Source organism: Giraffa tippelskirchi, chromosome 14 (genome assembly GCF_054371585.1).
Source record: "Giraffa tippelskirchi isolate mGirTip1 chromosome 14, T2T-mGirTip1v1.2.pri, whole genome shotgun sequence".
Taxonomy (NCBI): domain Eukaryota; kingdom Metazoa; phylum Chordata; class Mammalia; order Artiodactyla; family Giraffidae; genus Giraffa; species Giraffa tippelskirchi.
The window spans coordinates 15,707,312-15,729,327 of record NC_137288.1 but is presented as its reverse complement, the minus strand read 5'-3'; the positions used below and the strand labels follow the sequence as shown (position 1 = coordinate 15,729,327).

General features: G+C 44.8%; 1 protein-coding gene and 1 long non-coding RNA gene across 10 annotated transcripts in view; both read left to right on the top strand.

The window, feature by feature from the left end:
* The window catches only part of ADNP2 (ADNP homeobox 2), a 35,689-nt gene extending 28,506 nt beyond the window's left edge, over positions 1–7,183 (top strand). For all 9 annotated transcript variants that reach the window (XM_081563082.1, XM_081563089.1, XM_081563085.1 and 6 more), the window contains one exon: positions 2,474–7,183. In XM_081563082.1, coding sequence (XP_081419208.1) covers positions 2,474–5,716 — 3,243 coding nt within the window. In that variant the 3' untranslated portion in view covers positions 5,717–7,183. The remainder of the gene's footprint in view (positions 1–2,473) is intronic.
* Positions 7,184–8,277: 1,094 nt separating this feature from the next.
* LOC145534792 (uncharacterized) lies at positions 8,278–10,030 on the top strand. The gene is made up of 2 exons (XR_014074998.1): positions 8,278–9,118; positions 9,823–10,030. It is a non-coding gene; the product is annotated as an uncharacterized LOC145534792 (long non-coding RNA).
* The last annotated feature ends 11,986 nt before the right edge of the window (positions 10,031–22,016 follow it).

The window sequence follows — 22,016 nt, the reverse complement described above, 5'->3', positions numbered from 1 at the left end:
CTTTGCAACCCCATGGACTGCAGCACACCAGGCTTCCCTGTCCTTCCACTATCTCCCAAAGTTTGCTCAAACTCATGTCCATTGAGCTGATGATGCCATCCAACAATCTCATCCTCTGTTGTTCCCTTCTCCTCCTGCCCTTAATCTTTCCCAGCATCGGAGTCTTTTCCATTGAGTCAGCTCTTTGCATCAGGTGGCCAAAGTATTGGAGCTTCAGCTTCAGTATCAATCCTTCTAATGAATAGTCAGGGTTGATTTCCTTTAGGATTGACTGGTTTGATTTCCTTGCAGTCCAAGGGACTCTCAAGAGTCTTCTCCAACACCACAGTTCAAAAGTGTCAATTCTTTGGAGCTCAGCTTTCTTTATAGTCCCAACTCTCACATCCATACATGACCACTGGAAAAACCATAGCCTTGACTAGACAGACCTTTGTTGACAAAGTAATGTCTCTGCTTTTTAATATGGTGTCTAGGTTTGTCATAGATTTTCTCCCAAGGAGCAAATGTCTTTTAATTTCATGGCTGCAGTCACCATCAGCAGTGATTCTGGAGCCCAAGAAAATAAAAGTCTGTCACTGTTGCCTTTTTTCCCCCTATCTATTTGCCATGAAGTGATGGGACTAGATGCCATGATCTTTGTTTTTTGAATGTTAAGTTTTAAGCCAGCTTTTACACTCCTCTTTGACCTTCATCAAGAGGCTGTTTAGTTCCTGTTTGCTTTCTGCCATTAGGGTGGTGTCACCTGTATATCTGAGGTTATTGGTATTTCTCCTGACAACCTTGATTCCAGCTTGTGCTTCATCCAGCCTGGTATTTTGCATGATGTACCCTGCATCGAAGTTCAAGAAGGAGGGTGACAATATACAGCCTTGATGTACTCCTTTCCCAATTTTAAACCAGTTTGTTGTTTCGTGTCCAGTTCTGTTGCTTTTTGATCAGCATACAGATTTCTCAGGATTTCTATTATGGGTTGTATTTATGATGTCTTATTTAAGAAATCTTTCCTTGATCCAAAGATCTGTTCAGTACTAACAGATAGTAGCAAGTTGTTAGTTCTGTTGACTTTTTAACTGGGTGTAATTTTCATTAAGTATCTGGTTTTTCAATACAGTATTTGTGGAGTATAAGATGCTCCATTTTAAATGAACCACAAATGAAACTAAAGTAATACTTCACCTAAGTTGTGATGCAACATTAAGCTGTCAGTTGTAAGGTGTTTTCAGATTTCAGAGATATTAAAATAGAAAAAAGTGTGTCCGAATTGGTGAAACGTATTTTTTAAAATGAAGTGTGTGGTTGGCTGTCCCCTAGGTTTTTTACAGATTCTCCTGGAAGTGCCAGAACCTGGGATTTCTTAATTGCTGAAAAGGCAGTAGTGACATATTGTTGAATGTGTTTGGGTGCTTTCTCTGATCAGTGACCCAAGAGGAAGACTGCATGACTAACAGAGAGGGCACAAAACCCACAGAAGTGGAATTTGTGTGTGTGTGTGTGTGTGTGTGTGAGAGAGAGAGAGAGAGAGAGTGGTCTCCGAGCACATGTCTGGGAAGGACGGGGGTGGCCGGCGGCCACTGTGTCAGCTGGAAACAGCTGCAGAGCGGGAGGACCTTTGCCCCGTTGTCTAACCTGTCCCCACCCCAACCTTCCTGCTTTGTGAAACTTGGGCCAGTGTTTTCTGGTGCTCCAGCTCTGGGATCTGGTACCTCCATGCTACTCTCATGTCAGACCAACAAGGCTTCCTGGATGTTAGAACACATTGTGCTCCTCAGTTGGCCAGCTGTTGTACAGATATCTGTTCTTGTGCCCCAGGCTTGTTGAATTCCCCATATTTGCCTTACAGAGAGATACCACGTTGTCAGAGTGGCAGTCTGTGTCTTGAACTTACCTCAGGCTTATTCACAGTGAGTGAGCCACAGCCCCTCTGTCTTCATTGGTTGTCACTGTCCATTTGTCTCCTGGAATCTGGGAAATGAAAGACGGGTGACCGATTTAACAATTATCAAGTTTGGTTATGTTAGAACATTCCAGAAGTTTTAGAATTTGGAGTAAAAACAACTTGGAACTAAGAAAAGTGGATGAGAAAGGGAGAAGGTAATTTTTTCTTGCTGAGAATTGAGTTTAATTGATGTAGTTGATTCAGAGTACAGGATTAAATAATGAGATTTGTGGTTTTAATGGCTGGCTTTGGAAACGGGGTTCAGGTAGCTATGTTTCTGGGGCCAAATGCTGTTTGTATGTATGGCCTAAATGCTGAGAATAGTTGTTACATTTTTTAAGTGTTTTAGGAAAAAAATGAAAAGGGTTTTGTGATGTGAGTGTTATCTGTAGGTGCTTTTCCTTACAGCACAGCCCTCGATCAGCAAGTTAGAAGAAAAAAAATCGTATACTTGCTAACTGTAGATAGTGTAGCATCAGATTTTTATTAAACTATGTACTTTTATTAAACTATGCTTGACTTTTTTTTTTTTAACAGAGATATCGAACAAAACCATACTGTTGTAGCCTCTGTAAATACTCCACAAAAGTGCTTACTTCATTCAAAAATCATTTACATCGTTACCATGAAGATGAAATTGACCAGGAGCTGGTGATCCCTTGCCCAAACTGTGTGTTTTCCTCTCAACCCCGAGTTGTGGGAAGGCACTTCAGAATGTTTCATGCCCCTGCTCGGAAAGTCCAGAATTACACAGTGAATATTTTAGGTGAAACTAAATCATCTAGGAGTGATGTGATAAGTTTTACATGTTTAAAATGTAACTTTTCAAACACTCTGTACTACAGCATGAAGAAGCATGTGCTGGTAGCACATTTTCACTACTTAATTAACTCCTACTTTGGCCTGAGGACTGAGGAGATGGGTGAGCATCCAGGAGCTGACGACACCCTCTGTGCAGAGAAGTTGCCCCTGTCTGACAGGTATTACTGTAAAAAGTGCAACGCCAATGCCAGCAGCCAGGACGCTTTAATGTATCATATTTTGACATCTGATATACACCGGGATTTGGAGAATAAGCTTAGGTCTGTAATCTCAGAACATATTAAGAAGACTGGCCTTTTGAAGCAGATGCATATTGCTCCCAAACCAGCTGCACACGTGGCCGTACCGCCGAATAGCAGTGCTCCGGGTATCCCAGCCTCATCTCCTTGCTTCCACCTTGCCTTGCCGCAGAACAGCCAGAGCCAGACTATGGTGCAGCCTGTTCAGGGTGCAGCCCCTCCGGCGACTGTGGCTGCGGGGACTGTGGGCAGTGTCACCCACTCTCCGCCCGCCGTTGCCCAGCCTCACGTGACTCTGGTCTCCAGTCCTCTGCCGGTGGGGCAGAGCAGCCTCACTCTGCCGCCCTCGACGCCTCAGCCTGTCTTTCTTTCTCATGGTGTCCCACTTAATCAGGCAGCAAACCCTCCTGTGTTGCCCTTGAGTCAGCCGGTTGGACCTGTAAATAAGTCTGTTGGAACCAGTGTCCTCCCCATAAACCAGACCATTCGCCCGGGGGTTTTGCCGCTCAGCCAGCCTGTGGGGCCCATAAGCAGGCCAGTTGGACCTGGAGTTCTTTCGGTGAATAGACCCGTTGGGTCTGGGGTCCTCCCTGTCAACCCCTCTGTCACCCCTGGAGTGCTTCAGGCAGTCTCGCCAGGGGTGATTTCTGTGAGTCGGACAGTCCCGTCAGGGGTCCTTCCTGCAGGACAGGTGACTCCTGCTGGGGTCATCCCTTCAGGACAGACAGCGACTTCTGGGGTTCTCCCTGCTGGCCAGATGGTTCAGTCAGGGGTGCTACCCATCGGGCAGACGGCCCCCTCGGGAGCACTACCCACAGGGCTGACGGTCCCGCTGCGGGTGCTCCCTCCTGGCCAGGTAATCCCACCTGGGCTCCTTCCCCCCAGCCAGACAGTTTCATCACCCGTTCTTCCTGTGAACCAGGGCATTAACTCTGGTGTTCTTCAGCTCAGTCAGCCAGTCATGTCAGGAGTTCTTCCTGTGGGCCAGCCAGTGAGGCCTGGGGTCCTGCAGCTTAATCAGTCTGTGAATACCAACATTCTGCCTGCAAATCAGCCCATTAGACCCAGTGCTTCGCCAAACACCACTTTCCTGACATCGGGCTCTATTCTCAGACAACTCATACCCACAGGGAAACAAGTGAACGGTATTCCCACGTACACACTTGCCCCGGTGTCTGTCACTCTGCCAGTGCCCCCTGGAAGCGTCGCCACTGTTGCCCCTCCCCAGATGCCCATCCAGCTCCTGCAGTCGGGCACAGCTGCCCAGATGGCCAGTTCCATGGCCGGCATGCCCTCCCCTCCCATGGTGGTAAATGCCACTCAGAGTATGTTTGTTCAGGCCTCTTCGTCTGTGGCAGAGGCAAATCAGGTGCTCAAACAGGCCAAGCAATGGAAAACCTGTCCCGTTTGCAATGAGCTCTTCCCTTCCAATGTGTACCAGGTCCATATGGAAGTGGCGCATAAGCACAGTGAATCCAAATCTGCTGAAAAACTGGAGCCAGAGAAACTGGCAGCGTGTGCGCCGTTTTTAAAGTGGATGCGAGAGAAGACAGTTCGGTGTCTGTCTTGTAAGTGCTTAGTTTCGGAGGAGGAGCTTATCCATCACTTACTGATGCATGGCCTGGGGTGCTTGTTCTGCCCGTGTACCTTTCATGATATCAGAGGCCTTTCAGAGCACAGTCGGACCATGCATCTGGGGAAGAAGAAGCTGCCCATGGATTACAGTAACAAAGGTTTTCAACTGGATATCGACGCCAATGGCAACCTGCTGTTTCCCCACCTTGACTTTATTACCATATTGCCCAGGGAGGAGCTGGGTGAGCGGGAGGTCTACCTGGCCGTCCTGGCGGGGATACACTCCAAGTCGCTGGTTCCCGTGTACATCAAGGTGAGGCCCCAGGCTGAGGGTGCGTCTGGGAGGCCCGGCAAGCAGGTGCTGACCTGCCCCTTTTGCTTTGGCACCTTTGTGACAACGGAGGCATATGAGCTGCATCTGAAGGAAAGGCACCACATCACGCCCACAGTCCACACTATTCTGAAGTCTCCGGCTTTCAAGTGCATCCACTGCTGCGGGGTCTACACTGGCAACATGACGCTGGCAGCCATTGCCATCCACCTGCTGCGCTGCCGCAGCGCCCCAAAGGACAGCAGCTCCAACCTGCAGGGCCAGCCCCGCCTCATGGAGAACAGTGAGCTGCTTTTAGTCAACGGGGAGGTGATCCACGACCCCGGTTTCTCAGTGAAGAGAAAGCTGCCCGATGGCCAGTCCGGGGCAGAAGACCAAAGGGATGGTGCAGAGCGGCCCCTCATCATAGACACGGACGCAGACTCGGCCATGGAAAAGGCAGCCAGTGTTGCACCTGTTAAACGGCAGCGGAGTGAGGGCAGGACAGAGGGACCGCTCATTAGTGACGATGCTCTTCAGATTTTAGCATTAAATCCTAAAAAGTACGAAGACCGTTCTTACGAAGACAAAAAGCAGTTTCTTAGGGATTATTTCCACAAGAGACCATATCCCAGTAAAAAGGAAATAGAATTGTTATCCTCACTCTTATGGGTGTGGAAAATTGACGTGGCTTCATTTTTTGGAAAAAGAAGGTATATTTGCATGAAAGCAATAAAAAATCAAAAGCCTTCTGTGCTTTTAGGCTTTGACATGTCTGAACTTAAAAATGTTAAACACAGATTGAAGTTTGAATATGAACCACAAAACTTGTAAAAAAAAAAAAAAAGTAAAGTATTCGATAATTAGTTTTTTCAATTGAGATCTTTAAAAATGTTATTTTCTTCACTGTATGTTGAACTAATCAATTTCAGTGGTCTTTATGCTGCTCTTTAGATTTATTTCAGGTGCTCAGAAAGACTTCTGTATAAAGAAGTGAATAGTTCTTTCAAATTTGTTTCCTGCAGTTTGATTTTGTAACAATTATTTTTTGTTTTTTCCTGTCATGTAAATTAAATCTTTTGATATTTCATGCACGCCTTGTTTTCCCAGTAGTGTCAGTATTGTATGATAAAAACTGAAATCTGTATGCGTTTATTTTTCATTTAAGGAAATTTCAGCTTGTTTCAGAACACTTGATTAACTGCAAATTAAAACTGCTCTCCCTCAGCTTCCCAAGTAGCAGCAGACAATACAGTAAATGTTTAGAGAAGTGAGTAGCAGCCCCCGTGACATGTCTGGTTCCTTAAGGATGCACTGCATTAAACTTATGCTGGTTCCTTCTTATAAGGTATTTGCTTATTAGACTATAATTTTGATTTACGTTTTTTAAGTTGTTTACGTCCTAACAGTTGTTTTTGATTGTGACTCAGAAAACCAAATGTTTTCATTTGTTAAAAATATACTGAACCTGAAGTCTGGTATTTAAATCAAGAGTTATTTCACAAATAAAGTAATTCTATAGGTACAAAATACTTCTCACTGTAGACTTTTCCCCTCTTTTTGATATGGTGATAAGTCTTCTCCATTCAAAGACGAAACAGTAAATCTTTAGTGCCTTTAGAACGAACACTGAGAACATACACACAAGCTCTCCTCCTGACCTGACTGTTCATAAACCAGTGAAAGGGAAGGTCTGCAACTCAGGGATAAAATGCTGACCCCTGAGTGTGGCTACTAACTAAGATTTAAACACAGGTTTTCAGGAAACAAGGTGAAACGTATGGACTAGAGCTAGTCTCCTGGTTGGTGTATTGAGTCTGACAATTTCCTGGAGGTAAATTTATTCATTCTGGGAAAATGGGCTTTCCCATAGCCTGGTGTCCAGGTTATTGTGATGGGCTATTGCTAAGGAATCAAGTGTGTTACTGTCCTTTGGCCAGCTAGGCCTCATTTTTTCCACAAAATCTGAAATAACTTAAAGCACCAGAAGCAATTAATGGAGACCAGCCTGTTTGACCTTGAGGCACAGTGCTGGTGATGCACGGCAGAGGCGCCTGTGCCGCGTGCTTGGAAGATGCGACAGTCTCTGGGAAATCAGATAATGTTACCACGTGGATTTTTAAAATATAATTCTTGCATGTCATTGCTGTAATGTACATTTTTTGAGGCAATCGTGAAACTGGCGTGTGTGTGTGATTGTTGGTATGCTCTGTTGTAAATTCAAAGAACTTGTTCAAGTTTTTTTTTACCTATTGTTTTCAGAGTGTCTATTTTGAATTAAAACTTGTTATACCACTGCAAGTAGAACTGTTTAATTCTTTTAAATGTTAAAACATCACGATGATTCAGAAACTATTTAAACATGGAAATAGATACTATATTTGTTGTTGTGAAAATAAGCACACCCCCAAAAGGCTGACTAATTACAGGGTCACGAAATAGCTGTGGCTGGAGATCCTTGCTTTGTGTGACAGTGGCCGGGAGTTGCCTTTGTCCAGGCTGTGCTCTGTGCCGAGTGGCTCAGCTTGCCATCTGTGTGGCTTGGCCTGTGCTTCTTCACTTGTGAGACTTTGGGGCTCTGTTTGTGTTTGAGGCCTGGTCAGTCTGTCGGGCTGACTGTCCTGTCCGTTGCAGGATCAGAGCAGCATCGCCAGCCTCTTCCCTCCCAGTTGCGGCCCCTACACCCTCCCCCAGGCTGTGTCCCTCCGGGCAGAGAGGAACTGAGCCCTGAGCAGAACAGCTGTGATGAAAGAATTCTGATTGCTAGCTGTAGTCCAGCTTTTGATGTGGAGTCTTTTTATATGCTAGTTACTGGTTATTAAACATTTTTTTAGGCTTACAGATCAAAATTTGATGTAAACTGAGCGTCAAAAAGCATATGGGAGTTCTTGCAAATGTAAAAAATGAGTAAACATTATTATTAGCTATGCTGTGCAGTATGTAGGATCTTAGTTTCCCAACCAGGGACTGAACCCCTGCCCCCTGCAGTGGAAGTGTGGGCTCTTAAACACTGGGAATTCCCTAAGTTTATTGTTTGAAAATGAAAAACTGAACTAGAGATTAATAGTTTAGTAGTGGGGGATTTTTATGCTATCATTTAAAAGATTGGAAATTGAGAAGGAAAGAAGACAATCCTTTTTTTATTTTCATGGTTTCAAAAAGGTGTATATTTAAATTTTAATCTATGCATGAACTTTAAAAATATTACATATTTGGAGACACTGCTTTGGGAAATATCCCCAGTGTTTTTGCTTCAAGTAATAAATCCTTCTCCTTCCCTCTTCCCCCAAATTACATATTTGAAGTTATTTGGTGAAAGACAAATTAGAATGTAGCATATTAGTGTAATTTCTAAATTCTGTTACCATGGTTTTGGGATGTGTTATTTTTTTGGGGGGGGGATGTGTTATTTTTTAACAGCCAGGAACCTTGTCACTTCATTTGTTACAGTGAATAGTAAATGAGAAGAACTCCGGAGGCCCCAGAAAACCTTTCATCCACTGGGTAACAGGGCGGGCCCCTTCGCCACTGCTCCTGTGGTTGATTTTTCTTTTGGTGACTGCTCTCCCACCCACCTGTCAGCATGCTGCTTCCAGGATGGAGCTTTGCAAATCTTTGTCAGATTGCCTTGGTAACTCAGCTGAGGAACAGGTCGGCTGTTGTCACCTCATCCTAAGGCCCTTGAATGTTTTCTTTAAGAAGCTGCAGGCAAGTGAGATCGGACAGGCAGAGCGTGGCTCCTGCAGCTCTAGTGGGCAGCAGGCCTCGCGGGGCTGACTGCGCCTTGAGCCGCGAGACCCCAACAAAGCTGTGGGAGTCGTGTCTCCAGCTTCTGGGCTGTGGGCCATAGGCCGGTGTGAGGGCGCAGACTGCAGGACGCTGTGCCAAGGACTGCGCTGGTGCCAGGGCCGTGTCGGCACTACAGGAGCGCGGAGACGACCTGGCACACGGTGTCGCCCACTCCTCCCCCTTCACCCTCATCAGTGCGCTCAAACAGAACACAGCCAGTCAGCGAAGAAGCCAGGCTGGTCCTGAAAGCCGACGGGACAGAAGACCCTCATCCACATACCACCACCTGGTATGCTGTATCGCCACTGGACTGGTATCCAGGACAGAGGCCCTCTTCCGGAAGCCCTGGTGCAGCTGTGTCGCAGGGAAGGGCTGTTGCTCACACCAGCCCTGCAGTCGGCCTCCTGCGGGGTGGACACGTCGGCCTCTCCCTCAGGCTCAGGCCAGGTCCGTCTCCCTGTTGTGGTTCTTCACTCAGTTTTGCAGTGAGGCCTGTGGGAACACTGTGCTGTGGCTGATTCTCAGCCACCTTCCTTTGCTCTCAGAGCAGCAGCCACACAAGGCCTGCGGGAGCTGGTGGTTCTGCCCCAAGTCCCCAGAGGTGTGTTGGCGCCAGGGCGGGTGGTCACCCACCTCTGTTACCCTTTCCCACAGCCTCACATCTGATGCTTACATGCAGCTCTCTCTTACTAGAGGAAACAACAGCCCTGACTAAGAAAAGAAAAAAGAGCCCCCAAACACTAACCTAGTTTATACATTGTCTTTAAACCACCTTGGTATTAAGTAAGAAACATCTGTCAACAGTTTACCTTTGCTGGGAAATGGGCTGAGTATTCTAATGATGATGGTGATGATCTGCTTTCCTTACCTGGCTCTGTGTTGATGCAGCTGATGTGCATTTTAACTCTCAACAGTCTTGCGAGGTGAATGCTAGTATCCATACCTAAGGAAAACGGAAAGTTCTTTTTCCTTTTTCCATATAAAGGAAACAGGTTAAGTAAGTTGCCCGAGGCAGAGAGCTGGTCAGGTGAAGGAGTGGGGAGGGGATGGTTCGTGCTGCTGGGCCACGTTCTTCTGTTCACGTGTTAATAGGTCCCTATTTAAGCCTCAGTACTCTTGTGAGTAGGTATTATTTTGCCTGTGTTTTCAAGGTGAAGACGTGGAGTCCAAAGTAGTGTGGCCAGCTGTCGCAGTCTGCTCACGACTGAGGGATTTCTCTGAACTTTTAGTAGCAACACTGGGAATACCCAGGCAGGTGGGGACAAGTTGGTCACCCTACCCAGAGGTCAGTTCACCTCCCCACAGAGACACATCACTAAGGGATGCGGTTGTATTGCTAATAAATGTCTGTTCTCTGGGCATACACGTAGCCCTGTTGGTGTTGAGGCGCAGGGCACCCTCCCCTGGATGGTTAGAGCAGCGACAGCAGCAGTGCCCTGTGTGCCAGGTCCTGTTCTGAATGCGCGATGAACTCAGTGAGGTGACATTTTTTGAATGAAAAGTGAAAGGAAGGAAGTCTTGATTAGAACAACAAAAAAGAAATACAAATTTGCTGTTTCATTCAGTATTTTGGAATGTCTCCCCATGTTACTAAACAGCCCCTGCTGAACTATCAACCAAGGAATACAAATTCGAACTTCCGAGGTACTGTCGGAAAACTTGTTTTAAAAACTTAAACGTAATATCATCATTGTCCTCAAACCAATTCTTTTTTTGTAGGTGGTGAGTAAACATATAAACACGCATTCCTTAATAGAAAGCTTTACCTTGTAGCACTCCTGGATGTACACTTATGGAATCACACTACTACTAATTATTACCTAGTTTTTAAAGTTTAAAAATTTAGAAATCATTTTAGCAATGAAAATTTTATACAGGGAAACTCTTTATAATGAGTGAGCCCCGAGAACGTGTTATTTGTAACAGTGCCCAGTAGTTCTAGTTACTTTCAGATTCTAAATCCAGGAGTTTTAAAATTTGTGATCCATGAACCATCTGAGTAAAAAGTGTCAACACTGATGGAAGTTTTAAGTCTAAATTACCAGATTTTTATAATACACAGTTAAGATGACAATTTACCGGCACTATCAACCTCAAAGACCTGTGATAATGACATATGAAAGCAGCCTAAACTGTATGCTTATTTGGGATCAGATATCTAGGAGGGTCACCATGAAAAGTAGATTAAAATAAAAATAATCTGTTTTATGATTGGGATCTCTAAGGCTGCTATGTTGGCAGGTGGAAAACAAACACTAACACCATTCCCGCTGATGACCTAGCTCACTTTTCAAGAAGTAAAATGTATATGATAGCGCTGCTAAATAGTAGGTAACATTTGTTTCCCATACGCTATTAAAGAAGGTGCTTCCGAAAGCCCTTTTCTTTATCCCACCCATAAAATATGAGCAATGATTGTTTACTTTTAAACAGACAAAAATTGCATAAACTTTGCAGAGATAAAACTTTTAATAAATAATAAAACATTTAAAATTTTATTAATCTTTATTAATGCTACTTCAGCCATATAGATGTGTTTGCTATGGATAAACTAAGATTGTGGTCGTATTATCAAATGCAAATTCAGAATTAGTTGTCATAAATGAATATATTTTTTCAAAAATTAGTTTCTTAACGATTTACAGTGCATGATATGGAAAGTTTAATATGATGTTAGATAATTTGCCACTTGCCTAAGCTAGAGAAAATTGAATAATTAATAGCAACCTATAATGGTTCAGTAGTTTTTCTTAAAACAATGTTTCTCTATAGATCTATCTTGAGCGTTAGTTACATTGTAAAATCAATAAAAACGACAGTTCTGCTAGGGTTTTATAGATATGTTGACTCATTTTGCTTCCCCAACCCCCATGGAGCGGCTTTCAGAACTGTTTGAAGACCCAGAAAATACTACATTGTCTGAAATAACGACACTGACACACACGTTAGTGTGATATCAAACAGACTACACTCAGATTCTGGAAGGAGTTTCCATGCAGACAGATTTAAGCTCTCATTACAAGGAAAGTATCTTTGGTCCTAAAAAGGACAGATTTAGCCTCTGCTGTTGTCTTGTGGAAGATGACTTAAGAAAACACCAGGGAATTCACGAGATCATTTTAAAGAAATGCATTTTGCAGGAAACATAGTTTTTGGTTATTTTTAAAGTTTAATTTTGTTTGGATTTTATGCACACGCTCAAATAACAAGTGACTACAGCAGTAAGAGAGCTGTAGACGAGGCAGGCACGGCAGCTGCAGGAGGGCTTGGAATGCGCCGGGGAAGCCCACGCCTAGCGCATTGCTCGCCGCTCCAGTCACGTGACTCCTAGAATGGTGGCAGAGGCCTTTTTAATTATATTCAGCTCTAAGGTGAGTGCTTTTCTAATAACGTATTAGAAAATCAATAACCTCGCACCAGAACTCATTGTTACCACAGTGGTTCCTTATCATCGTGTATTTCATTGCTGACCTTGTTTCTATTCACAGGTGGTGGTGGTGACCATCTTGGTCCAATAAGTTGCTAATTTAGAATTAAGCAGAATACACGTATATCAACACCCAGTGCTAACCGTATTTTCTAACCATACCCTAGCTGTTGGCATCGCCAACTTTTTAGCTTCTACATGACGTTCTATGTTAAATGACTTGATGACTAAAGGGGAAGCTAGGATACTAAAAATAGATGTTACTGACAACACAGGATCAATTCAGAAAAATGAAAATGGAAAACTTGGTAAATTCATTATGAGATTTATTCAGTAATCAATTTAGATTTTCTAGGAACTTGACCATGATTGCAAGTTATTATATATTTGAGTCCTACTTAGAAATGAATCTTTAAATATACCTTTATAACTGCACACTGGTTTTTCTTTTTTTCTGTTTTGTTTTGGCTGTGCCACAAAGCTTGCAGGATCTTCGTTCCCCGACCAGGGATTGAACCCACACCCTCTGCAGTGAAAGCATGGAGTTGTAATCACTGGACTGCTAGGGAATTCCCAGAACTGCACAGTGTTGTCCTAATGAAACATCTTATTTCCAGGATCAAAATACCTGTAATGTCTGAGGATTGACATATAATTAAATGATATCCCCAATCTAATTTCCTAAGAAGTCCAGAGTATGAACTATTTAACCTTATTCTGCCATTGAGAATCTACACCAGGTTCTGACCACACTATGCCTGTTTTTCCATTTACAAAATGCATGTGTGGAGAGGTGATTCCTCTGTATTTCATAGAAAATGGCCTGAGTTTAACCATGCTTTAAAGCTGCTTCCATGCAGTGACCTGTGTAAGGACAGATTCATTGGTATCTATGCTTTCCTCTCCCACAGGGTTGACAGAGTGGCTACAAAAAAACATTAGACACTCAATATCTTGTAATAACCTATCATGGAATATAATCTGCAAAAAACCTAGTCACTGTGCTGTACACCTAAAACTAACACATGTAAATCAACTATACTTCAATTTAAACTAGACAGATTAAAAGAGTTCAGAACACATTATATACTAGAGGGTAACCCTGGGTCTTTTGCCTTCTAATATAAGGTCCACCTTAGTCCAGATCATTGGGTTGTAACTCAAACTGATCTGGGGTGGCCTCGGCCTACCACAGGTTGGAGCAGGCCTTGGGTTTCCAGCCAGATATTGAGGCTGGGTCGCAGTGGTGAGAGCACCAGATCCTATCCACTAGACCAGTGGTCAGTGACCAGGCTTTGCAGAAAAGAGTTTCCACAGATGGAAAGTGGTGAAGCAAGTGAAGTTTTTATTAGGAGGAAGAGAATACAGTACATGTGGCTAGACAAGGGGTGGACTCAGAGTCCCTGAGTTGTACCCTGGTGGCAAGTCTGAATTACTTCTGTGGGGCACTTCTTCTGGGTTTCCTTTGGCCAATCATTTTAATTTGCCTGGTTCACAATCCAAATTTGGTATATTTCAGGATCAAGGCTGTATATTGTCACCCTGCTTATTTAACTTATATGCAGAGTACATCATGAGAAATGCTGGGCTGGGTGAAGCACAAGCTGAAATCAAGATTGCCGGGAGAAATATCAATAACCTCAGATATGCAGATGACACCACACTTATGGCAGAAAGTGGAGAAGAACTAAACAGCCTCGATGAAAGTGAAAGAGGAGAGTGAAAAAGTTGGCTTAAAACTCAACATTCAGAAAACTAAGATCATAGCATCTGGTCCCATCACTTCATGGCAAATAGATGGGGAAACAATGGAAACAGTATCAGACTTTATTTTTCTGGGCTCCAAAATCACTGCAGATGGTGACTGCAGCCATGAAATTGAAAGATGCTTGCTCCTTGGAAGAAAAGTTATGACCAATCTAGACAGCATATTTAAAAGCAGAGACATTACTTTGCCAACAAAGGTCCATCTAGTCAAAGCTATGGTTTTTCCGGTAGTCATGTATGGATGAGGGAGTTGGACCATAAAGAAAGCTGAGCGCCGCAGAATTGATGCTTTTGAACTGTGGTGTTGGAGAAGACTTGAGAGTCCCTTGGACAGCAAGGAGATCCAACCAGTCCATCCTAAAGGTAATCAGTACTGAATATTCATTGGAAGAACTGATGCTGAAGCTGAAACTCCAATATTTGGCCACCTGATGTGAAGAACTGACTCACTGGAAAAGACCCTGATGCTGGGAAAGATTGAAGGCAGGAGGAGAAGGGGACAACAGAAGATGAAATGGTTGGATGGCATCACCGACTCAATGGACATGAGTTTGAGTAAACTCTGGGAGTTGGTGATGGACAGGGAGGCCTGGCATGCTGCAGTCCATGGGGGCGCAAAGAGTCGGACACGACTGAGGGACTGAACTGAGGATCCTCCCATGTGTTCACACACATCTCTTAGCCAAGATGGATTCTACCGAAAAGGCCTGTGGGTAGCCTGGCATTAGTTAGCATCACTCCCCTTTGACCTCCTGGGGGAGCCTTTTTGTGCATATGTGGTCACGGAGGTCTCCTGACTTTGAGAATGAGAAATATGTGGTCTGGGCAGGGACCAGTCTCCTCCCTTAATTGTCCTACTATTCTTGTCTTGGGAGTTTTGGTCCACAGGGAATGAATCTCCAATTGCTTTACCCTGTGTGTGTGTATGTGGGCAACATCTACTTCTTGCCTCAAAACTATGTAGAATAGCCTAAGAGTCTAGGAAATTGTTTTTTCTTATATTTCTCCATGCACTCCTTATGGTCAGGGTCTTCTGCCCATGAGGATGAGCGATGTGAAGGAAGACAGTGCCGGAATGATTAATTTTCTTTGACTTAAAATTTAATATGTGTTTTAAAAGTTAAGCTGCTACCTACATTTGGTGATGTTACAATCTTCTAATAGTGGTTTATCATGGCTGAGACACTATTTGTGTGCACACCCTAAGAACATCAGTAACATCCTTTTATAAATATTTCGCTGTAGACGTGATGTTGCAGACCTTTCTTCTTAAAGCAGTACCTTTGTATCTTTGGCCCAGATTTTCCTGGGTATGTGCTGTGTACATCTGTCTGCCTATCAAAGCTTATCTTGATTGAGAGTGACATGTCCAGGAGTAGAAAGATGCTAATAAAAATGCAAAGGGAAACCTGAGTCCCAATAAAACAAAGTGAAGTGCTTCAACTATGGAGCTTGTTGAAGCAAGTGCTTCAACGTGAGTCCCTCTGAAGCTTTCAGAATGCTTTACACACATCAAGTGTGTGCAGATCTGTGTCTGCCTCACTTCAGTGGGTTAGGGTGTGACATGCACTTTCACTACAGTCGTGTGGAGTTGTTGCAAACCTAAACTCTGAAAGAAAAGGGCAAGCCTACGAGAAGTTACTCTGATGACATCAGTTCAGTTCAGTCGCTCAGTCGTGTCCGACTCTTTGCGACCTCATGAATTGCAGCACGCCAGGCCTCCCTGTCCATCACCAACTCCTGGAGTCTACCCAAACTCATGTCCATCGAGTCGGTGATGCCATCCAACCATCTCATCCTCTGTCGTCCCCTTCTCCTCCTGCCCTCAATCTTCCCAGCATCAAGGTCTTTTCCAATGAGTCAACTCTTTGCATGAGGTGGCCAAAGTATTGGAGTTTCAGCTTCAACATCAGTCCTTCCAATGAACACCCAGGACTGGTCTCCTTTAGGATGGACTGGTTGGATCTGCTTGCAGTCCAAGGGACTCTCAAGAGTCTTCTCCAACACCACAGTTCAAAAGCATCAATTCTGCGGCGCTCAGCTTTCTTGACCGTCCAACTCTCTCATCCATACATGACTACTGGAAAAACCATAGCCTTGACTACATGGACTTTCGTTGGCAAAGTAATGTCTCTGCTTTTAAATATGCTATCTACGTTGGCCATAACCTTCCTTCCAAGGAGTAAGTGTCTTTTAATTTCATGGCTGCAATCACCATCAGCAGTGATTTTGGAGCTCCAGAAAATAAAGTCTGACACTCTTTCTGTTTCCCCATCTATTTGCCATGGAGTGATGGGACCAGATGCCATGATCTTAGTTTTTCGAATGTTGAGTTTTAAGCCAACATTTTCACTCTCCTCTTTCACTTTCATCAAGAGGCTCTTTAGTTCTTCTTCACTTTCTGCCATAAGGGTGGTGTCATCTGCATATCTGAGGTTATTGATATTTCTCCCGGCAATCTTGATTCCAGCTGGTGCTTCTTCCAGCCCAGCGTTTCTCATTATGTACTCTGCGTATAAGTTAAATAAGCAGGGTGACAATATTCAGCCTTGACGTACTCCTTTTCCTATTTGGAACCAGTCTGTTGTTCCATGTCCAGTTCTAACTGTTGCTTCCTGACCTGCATACAGGTTTCTCAAGAGACAGATCAGGTGGTCTGGTATTCCCATCTCTTTCAGAATTTTCCACAGTTCATTGTGATCCACACAGTCAAAGGCTTTGGCATAGTCAAGAAAGCAGAAATAGATGTTTTTCTGGAACTCTCTTGCTTTTTCGATGATCCAGCGGATATTGGCAATTTGATCTCTGGTTCCTCTGCCTTTTCTAAAACCAGCTTGAACATCTGGAAGTTCACGGTTCACGTATTGCTGAAGCCTGGCTTGGAGAATCTTGAGCATTACTTTACTAGCGTGTGAGATGAGTGCAATTGTGCGGTAGTTTGAGTATTCTTTGGCATTGCCTTTCTTTGGGATTGGAACGAAAACCGACCTTTTCCAGTCCTGTGGCCACTGCTGAGTTTTCCAAATTTGCTGGCATATCGAGTGCAGCACTTTCACAGCATCATCTTTCAGGATTTGAAATAGCTCAACTGGAATTCCATCTCCTCCACTAGCTTTGTTCGTAGTGATGCTTTCTAAGGCCCACTTGACTTCACATTCCAGGATGTCTGGCTTTAGGTGAGTGATCACACCATCGTGATTATCTGGGTCATGAAGATCTTTTTTGTATAGTTCTTCTGTGTATTCTTGCCACCTCTTCTTAATATATTCTGCTTCTGTTAGGTCCATACCATTTCTGTTCTTTATCTTTGCATGAAATGTTCCCTTGGTATCTCTAATTTTCTTGAAGAGATCTCTAGTCTTTCCCAATCTGTTGTTTTCCTCTATTTCTTTGCATTGATCACTTTCTTATCATTGCAGGGTGATAAGGAAGTCTTTCTTATCTCTCCTTGCTATTCTTTGGAACTCTGCATTCAGGTGGGAATATCTTTCCGTTTCTCCTTTGCTTTTCGCTTCTCTTCTCTTCCCAGCTATCTGTAAGGCCTCCTCAGACAGCCATTTTTCTTTTTTGAATTTTTTGCATTTCTTTTCCATGGGGATGGTCTTGATCCCTGTCTCCTGTAAAATGTCACGAACCTCTGTCTATAGTTCATCAGGCACTCTGTCTATCAGATCTAGTCCCTTAAATCTATTTGTCACTTCTACTGTATGCTCATAAGGGATTTGATCTAGGTCATACCTGAATGGACTAGTGGTTTTCCCTACTTTCTTCAATTTAAGTCTGAATTTGGCAATAAGGAGTTCATGATCCGAGCCACAGTCTGCTCCCGGTCTTGTTTTTGCTGACTGTATAGAGCTTCTCCATCTTTGGCTGCAAAGAATATAGTCAATCTGATTTTGGTGTTGACCATCTGGTGATGTCCACGTGTAGAGTCTTCTCTTGTGTTGTTGGAAGAGGGTGTTTGCTATGACCAGTGCGTTCTCTTGGCAAAACGCTATTAGCCTTTGCCCTGCTTCATTCTGTACTCCAAGGCCAAATTTGCGTGTTACGCCAGGTTTTCCTGACTTCCTACTTTTGCATTCCAGTCCCCTATAATGAAAAGGACATCTTTTTTGGGTGTTAGTTCTAAAAGGTCTTGTAGGTCTTCATAGAACCGTTCAACTTCAGCTTCTTTGGCGTTACTGGTCAGGGCATAGACTTGGATTACTGTGATATTGAATGGTTTGCCTTGGAAATGAACAGAGATCATTCTGTCGTTTTTGAGATCGCATCCAAGTACTGCATTTTGCACTCTTTTGTTGACCATGATGGCTACTCCATTTCTTCTAAGGGATTCCTGCCCAGAGTAGTAGATACAATGGTCATCTGAGTTCAATTCACCCATTCCAGTCCATCTTAGTTCGCAGATTCCTAGAATCTATCTCTGATGACATAGTCTTGTATAAATGTGGTCTTCAACTGTATTACGTATTAGAGGTTTCTAAAAGTTGTCAAAATCAGCCATTAATTAATGTTGGACCCTTTGAGTTCAGTAGCTCAGTCCCTCATCACTGGAGGATCGTGGAATTTGTACACATGTGTGATGTGGGTCTGTGTTTACATTGCTTCCGGTCCTTGTATGTTCACCTGAGCCCACCTGTGAGTTGGCGTTACACTGCCCTAGACTGAAAGCATGAACTGCCCTAGAGATTTAGATCCTAATGTTTATTCTTTGCCAGGTGCTGGTTACAAAGTCATAACCTGAAATGAAAAGATGGTAAATAGATCAAATAGCTTTTTTTGTTCTTGTTGTTGCAAGTTCATTTGGCATCTGAACATTTGGATAGATTAGTTAAAAATCCATATATCTTGGTCATTTGAACATATGACCATATCTTAGTGTTTAAATGACAGCAGTGTTTAAGGTATAATCCAACATATCCACAAATTCATCAGCTCTCATTAGAAGGTCTTCAAGACTCTTATCTGAAGGTTTGTTCTGCAATAAGGAAACGTTGGTTTCAGTTCAGTCGCTCAGTTCAAGTTAGTTTGCTGCTGCTGCTGCTAAGTCGCTTCAGTTGTGTACGACTCTGTGCGACCCCATCGACAGCAGCCCACCAGGCTCCCCCGTCCCTGGGATTCTCCAGGCAAGAACACTGTGTGGGTTGCCATTTCCTTCTCCGATGCATGAAAGGGAAAAGTGAAAGTGAAGTTGCTCAGTTGTGTCCGACTTTTGCGACCCCGTGGACTGCAGCCTACCAGGCTCCTCCGTCCATGGGATTTTCCAGGCAAGAGTACTGGAGTGGGGTGCCATTGCCTTCTCCCAAGTTACTTTAGGAGTAGCTAAATTTGTGCATTGAATTTATGAACAAAAAGTTTATAAGTTTTTAACAACTGTGCAAAGAATAGCATTATTAACTAGGTAATTTGAATTGCAAAACTATTTTCATGTGGAATGTTTGTTTTTAAGTTGATAGGGTTGCTTAATAGAAATGTTATTTAACTTCTTTCTTGTTTACATTTTCGCCATTTGTAAAACCTGACAGGAATGGTGGAGCAGGGCTGAGGTTCTTTCTACTTGTATTAATTTTAAAGGATACATGTTCAACTCTTGATCCCGTGCAGTGGTGCCCTGCTGTCTGTGATGCAGCACTGGTGTGGCCGTAGACAGCGTGCGTAGCCGCTGGGAACCTCACTCCTTCGTACATCATCCCAGCTCCGTAAGTGGTGAAGCAGCGGAAAACAGACTCGCCTTCGGGTAACCTCAGCTCGAACCCAGCACCCGAGTCCTGCCTTCCTGAGCAGCTTTCTTAACACAGGCTCATACTCCTTGAGCCTTCTCATTTGATGAGAAGTGAGGCTTTCTTTAAAGGCAAGTTTTGAGAGTCCCAATAAGAAACAGATGGGAGGTTTTTGTTTGTTTTTTCATTTCAATAGAAATGGTTCTGGAGAGTTTGTATTTGCATAATGCCTGCAGGCCACTCACCTGAGCCTCTGGTCGATCCTGTGGGGGAGTGAGGTTAGGTTTTCCTACTTGCGGACGAGCCGACTCTCCCGGAGGGATGCGTGCCTTCGCTCAGACCGGGTGACACGGAGCGCGGGGTGACTGACTGCCTGTGAAGCACATGCAGCTCCGACGTGCTGCGCGAGGCCAGACGGCCGCACTGAGAGCACCGCGAAATCCGAGCAGTTGTCCGCACGGAGGGCGGGGGCGCCGGGGGGCGGCACTCGAGCAGGAACCAGGCCCGCCACCCCCAGCCTGTGAGCCCCGCGGAGGGAAGGGACTGGCCAACTGACTCAAGGTGTATTGGCTTTCAGATTACCCAACTGCGCTTTTCAACCTGGGAAGGGCAGAAACACCCTGCAGAAATTAAGGAGGGTGAGAAGGAGCCGCTTTCCGAGCTGGACGGTGCAGCCGCCCAAGCGGATCACCAACGGGGTTGGGGTGTCTCCGCCCGCGGCCCGCCCGGGAAAAGAGGGCTGCGCCTGGAGGGCCGGCAGTCAGGTCCGAGCGCTTGTGAGTGGCGCGCGCCCTTGGCCTGGAGCCGCTTGCTCTCCCGCCTGGCCTCACCCCCTCAGGTGCGGGGAGAATCCCAGCCTGTCCCTCCGGCTCCGGGAGACCCCACGGCGTAAGGCCCCGAGCCCCGCTCGGCCCCGGGCGGCTGGAACACCTCCTCCCAGCTTGCCTGCTCTCCCAAGGTGGGTGTTGGCACTGCCCTGGTCGCCGTGCCGGCTGGGCTTGTGCCAAGCACGTGTGAAACATCATTTATTCGTCTAGTGGCCGCGCCATGTCTCCCTTGCTGCACGCAGGCTTTTCTCTAGGTGCGGTGAGGGGGCTGCCCTCCCTTGCCCTGGCTGGCTTCTCTCGCATCTGGAGGCTTGTGGGGAGCCTGGATTCTGGGGTGCTTGGGCTTCAGGAGCTGTGGTTCGTGGGCTCAGTTGTCCCTCGGCGTGTGGAACCGTCCGCGTCGCTTGCACTGGCAGGCGGATTCTTAACCTTTAGCCGCCAGGGAAGTCCGAAAAGCACTTTTTTTCCCAACAGTTGGAATATAAGTGGCTCATGAGTCCCATCTTTGTGGTAGGGGTCTGGGGTTCATTCCGTGCTTTTCCTTTGGGTACTAAATTCTGCATTCAGTTACGACACATCACATTCAAGTTACTTCTTGTCCCCCGACCTCACTGCTCTCCTCTTTCCGTCTGGAATGCTCCAAACGACGCATCAATCAGCTACTTCTTTGTTCCTTGATCTAGAAGGACCAGCGTTATCCTTAGATTCGTTGTTGGGAAATTAATGTACTCCAGGAAAGTGTCATGTGACCTTTAAGGCCCATTCAAGCACGGACCCCAAAGTGATTCATGCTCCACATTTTGCTGGTTATCAGACCACAGGTCAACAGGGTAGGGTGTCTGCAAAAGGATGTTTGTACCCAGGCAGCCTGAAGAGACAGGGAAGGAGCCGAAGGAACAGACCAGCTCAGAGTCCAAAGCATATTCCTAGACTGCTTAGGACCAGAAGTTTGGACTCCTTTCCTTTTTCCCTCCCAGTTTTAAACATTGTGTTAGAATATACAGAACATACAATTTACCATCTTAACCGTACTTAAGCTCACAGTTTGGCGGCATTAAATATTCCTACATTGTGCCACTGCCACCACCATCCATCCAGAACATTAAAAAAAACATTTATTTTATGGGTTGACGGGACTTCTAAAACATTTTATTTGTTTGACTGAGTTGGGTCTTAGTTGTGGCACACGGGGTCTTTGGTTTTCCTTGCAGCATGTGGGATACCTGACCAGGGACTCAACCTGGGTCCCCTGCACTGGGAGCACAGAGTCTTAGCCACTGGACCTCCAGGCAAGTCGCCAGAACATTTTAATCTTCCCAAATTGAAATGCTGTCTCTATTCAACACTGACTCCCAAATCTCCCCTTCCCCAGCCCTAGAACACAGCATTCTAGCTTTTGTCTCTCTTCATGATTTTTGCCGACTCTAGGGATCTCCTTTAAATGGAATCGTTCAGTGCTCGTCCTTTTATGAGTGGCTTATTTTACTGAGCACAGTGTCCTCCAGTTTCATCCATGTTGTGGTGTGTGGCAGAGTGTCCTTCCTCTTAAAGGCTGAGTGATACTCCGTTGTATGTATTTCCATTTTCTGTTTACCCGTTCTTCC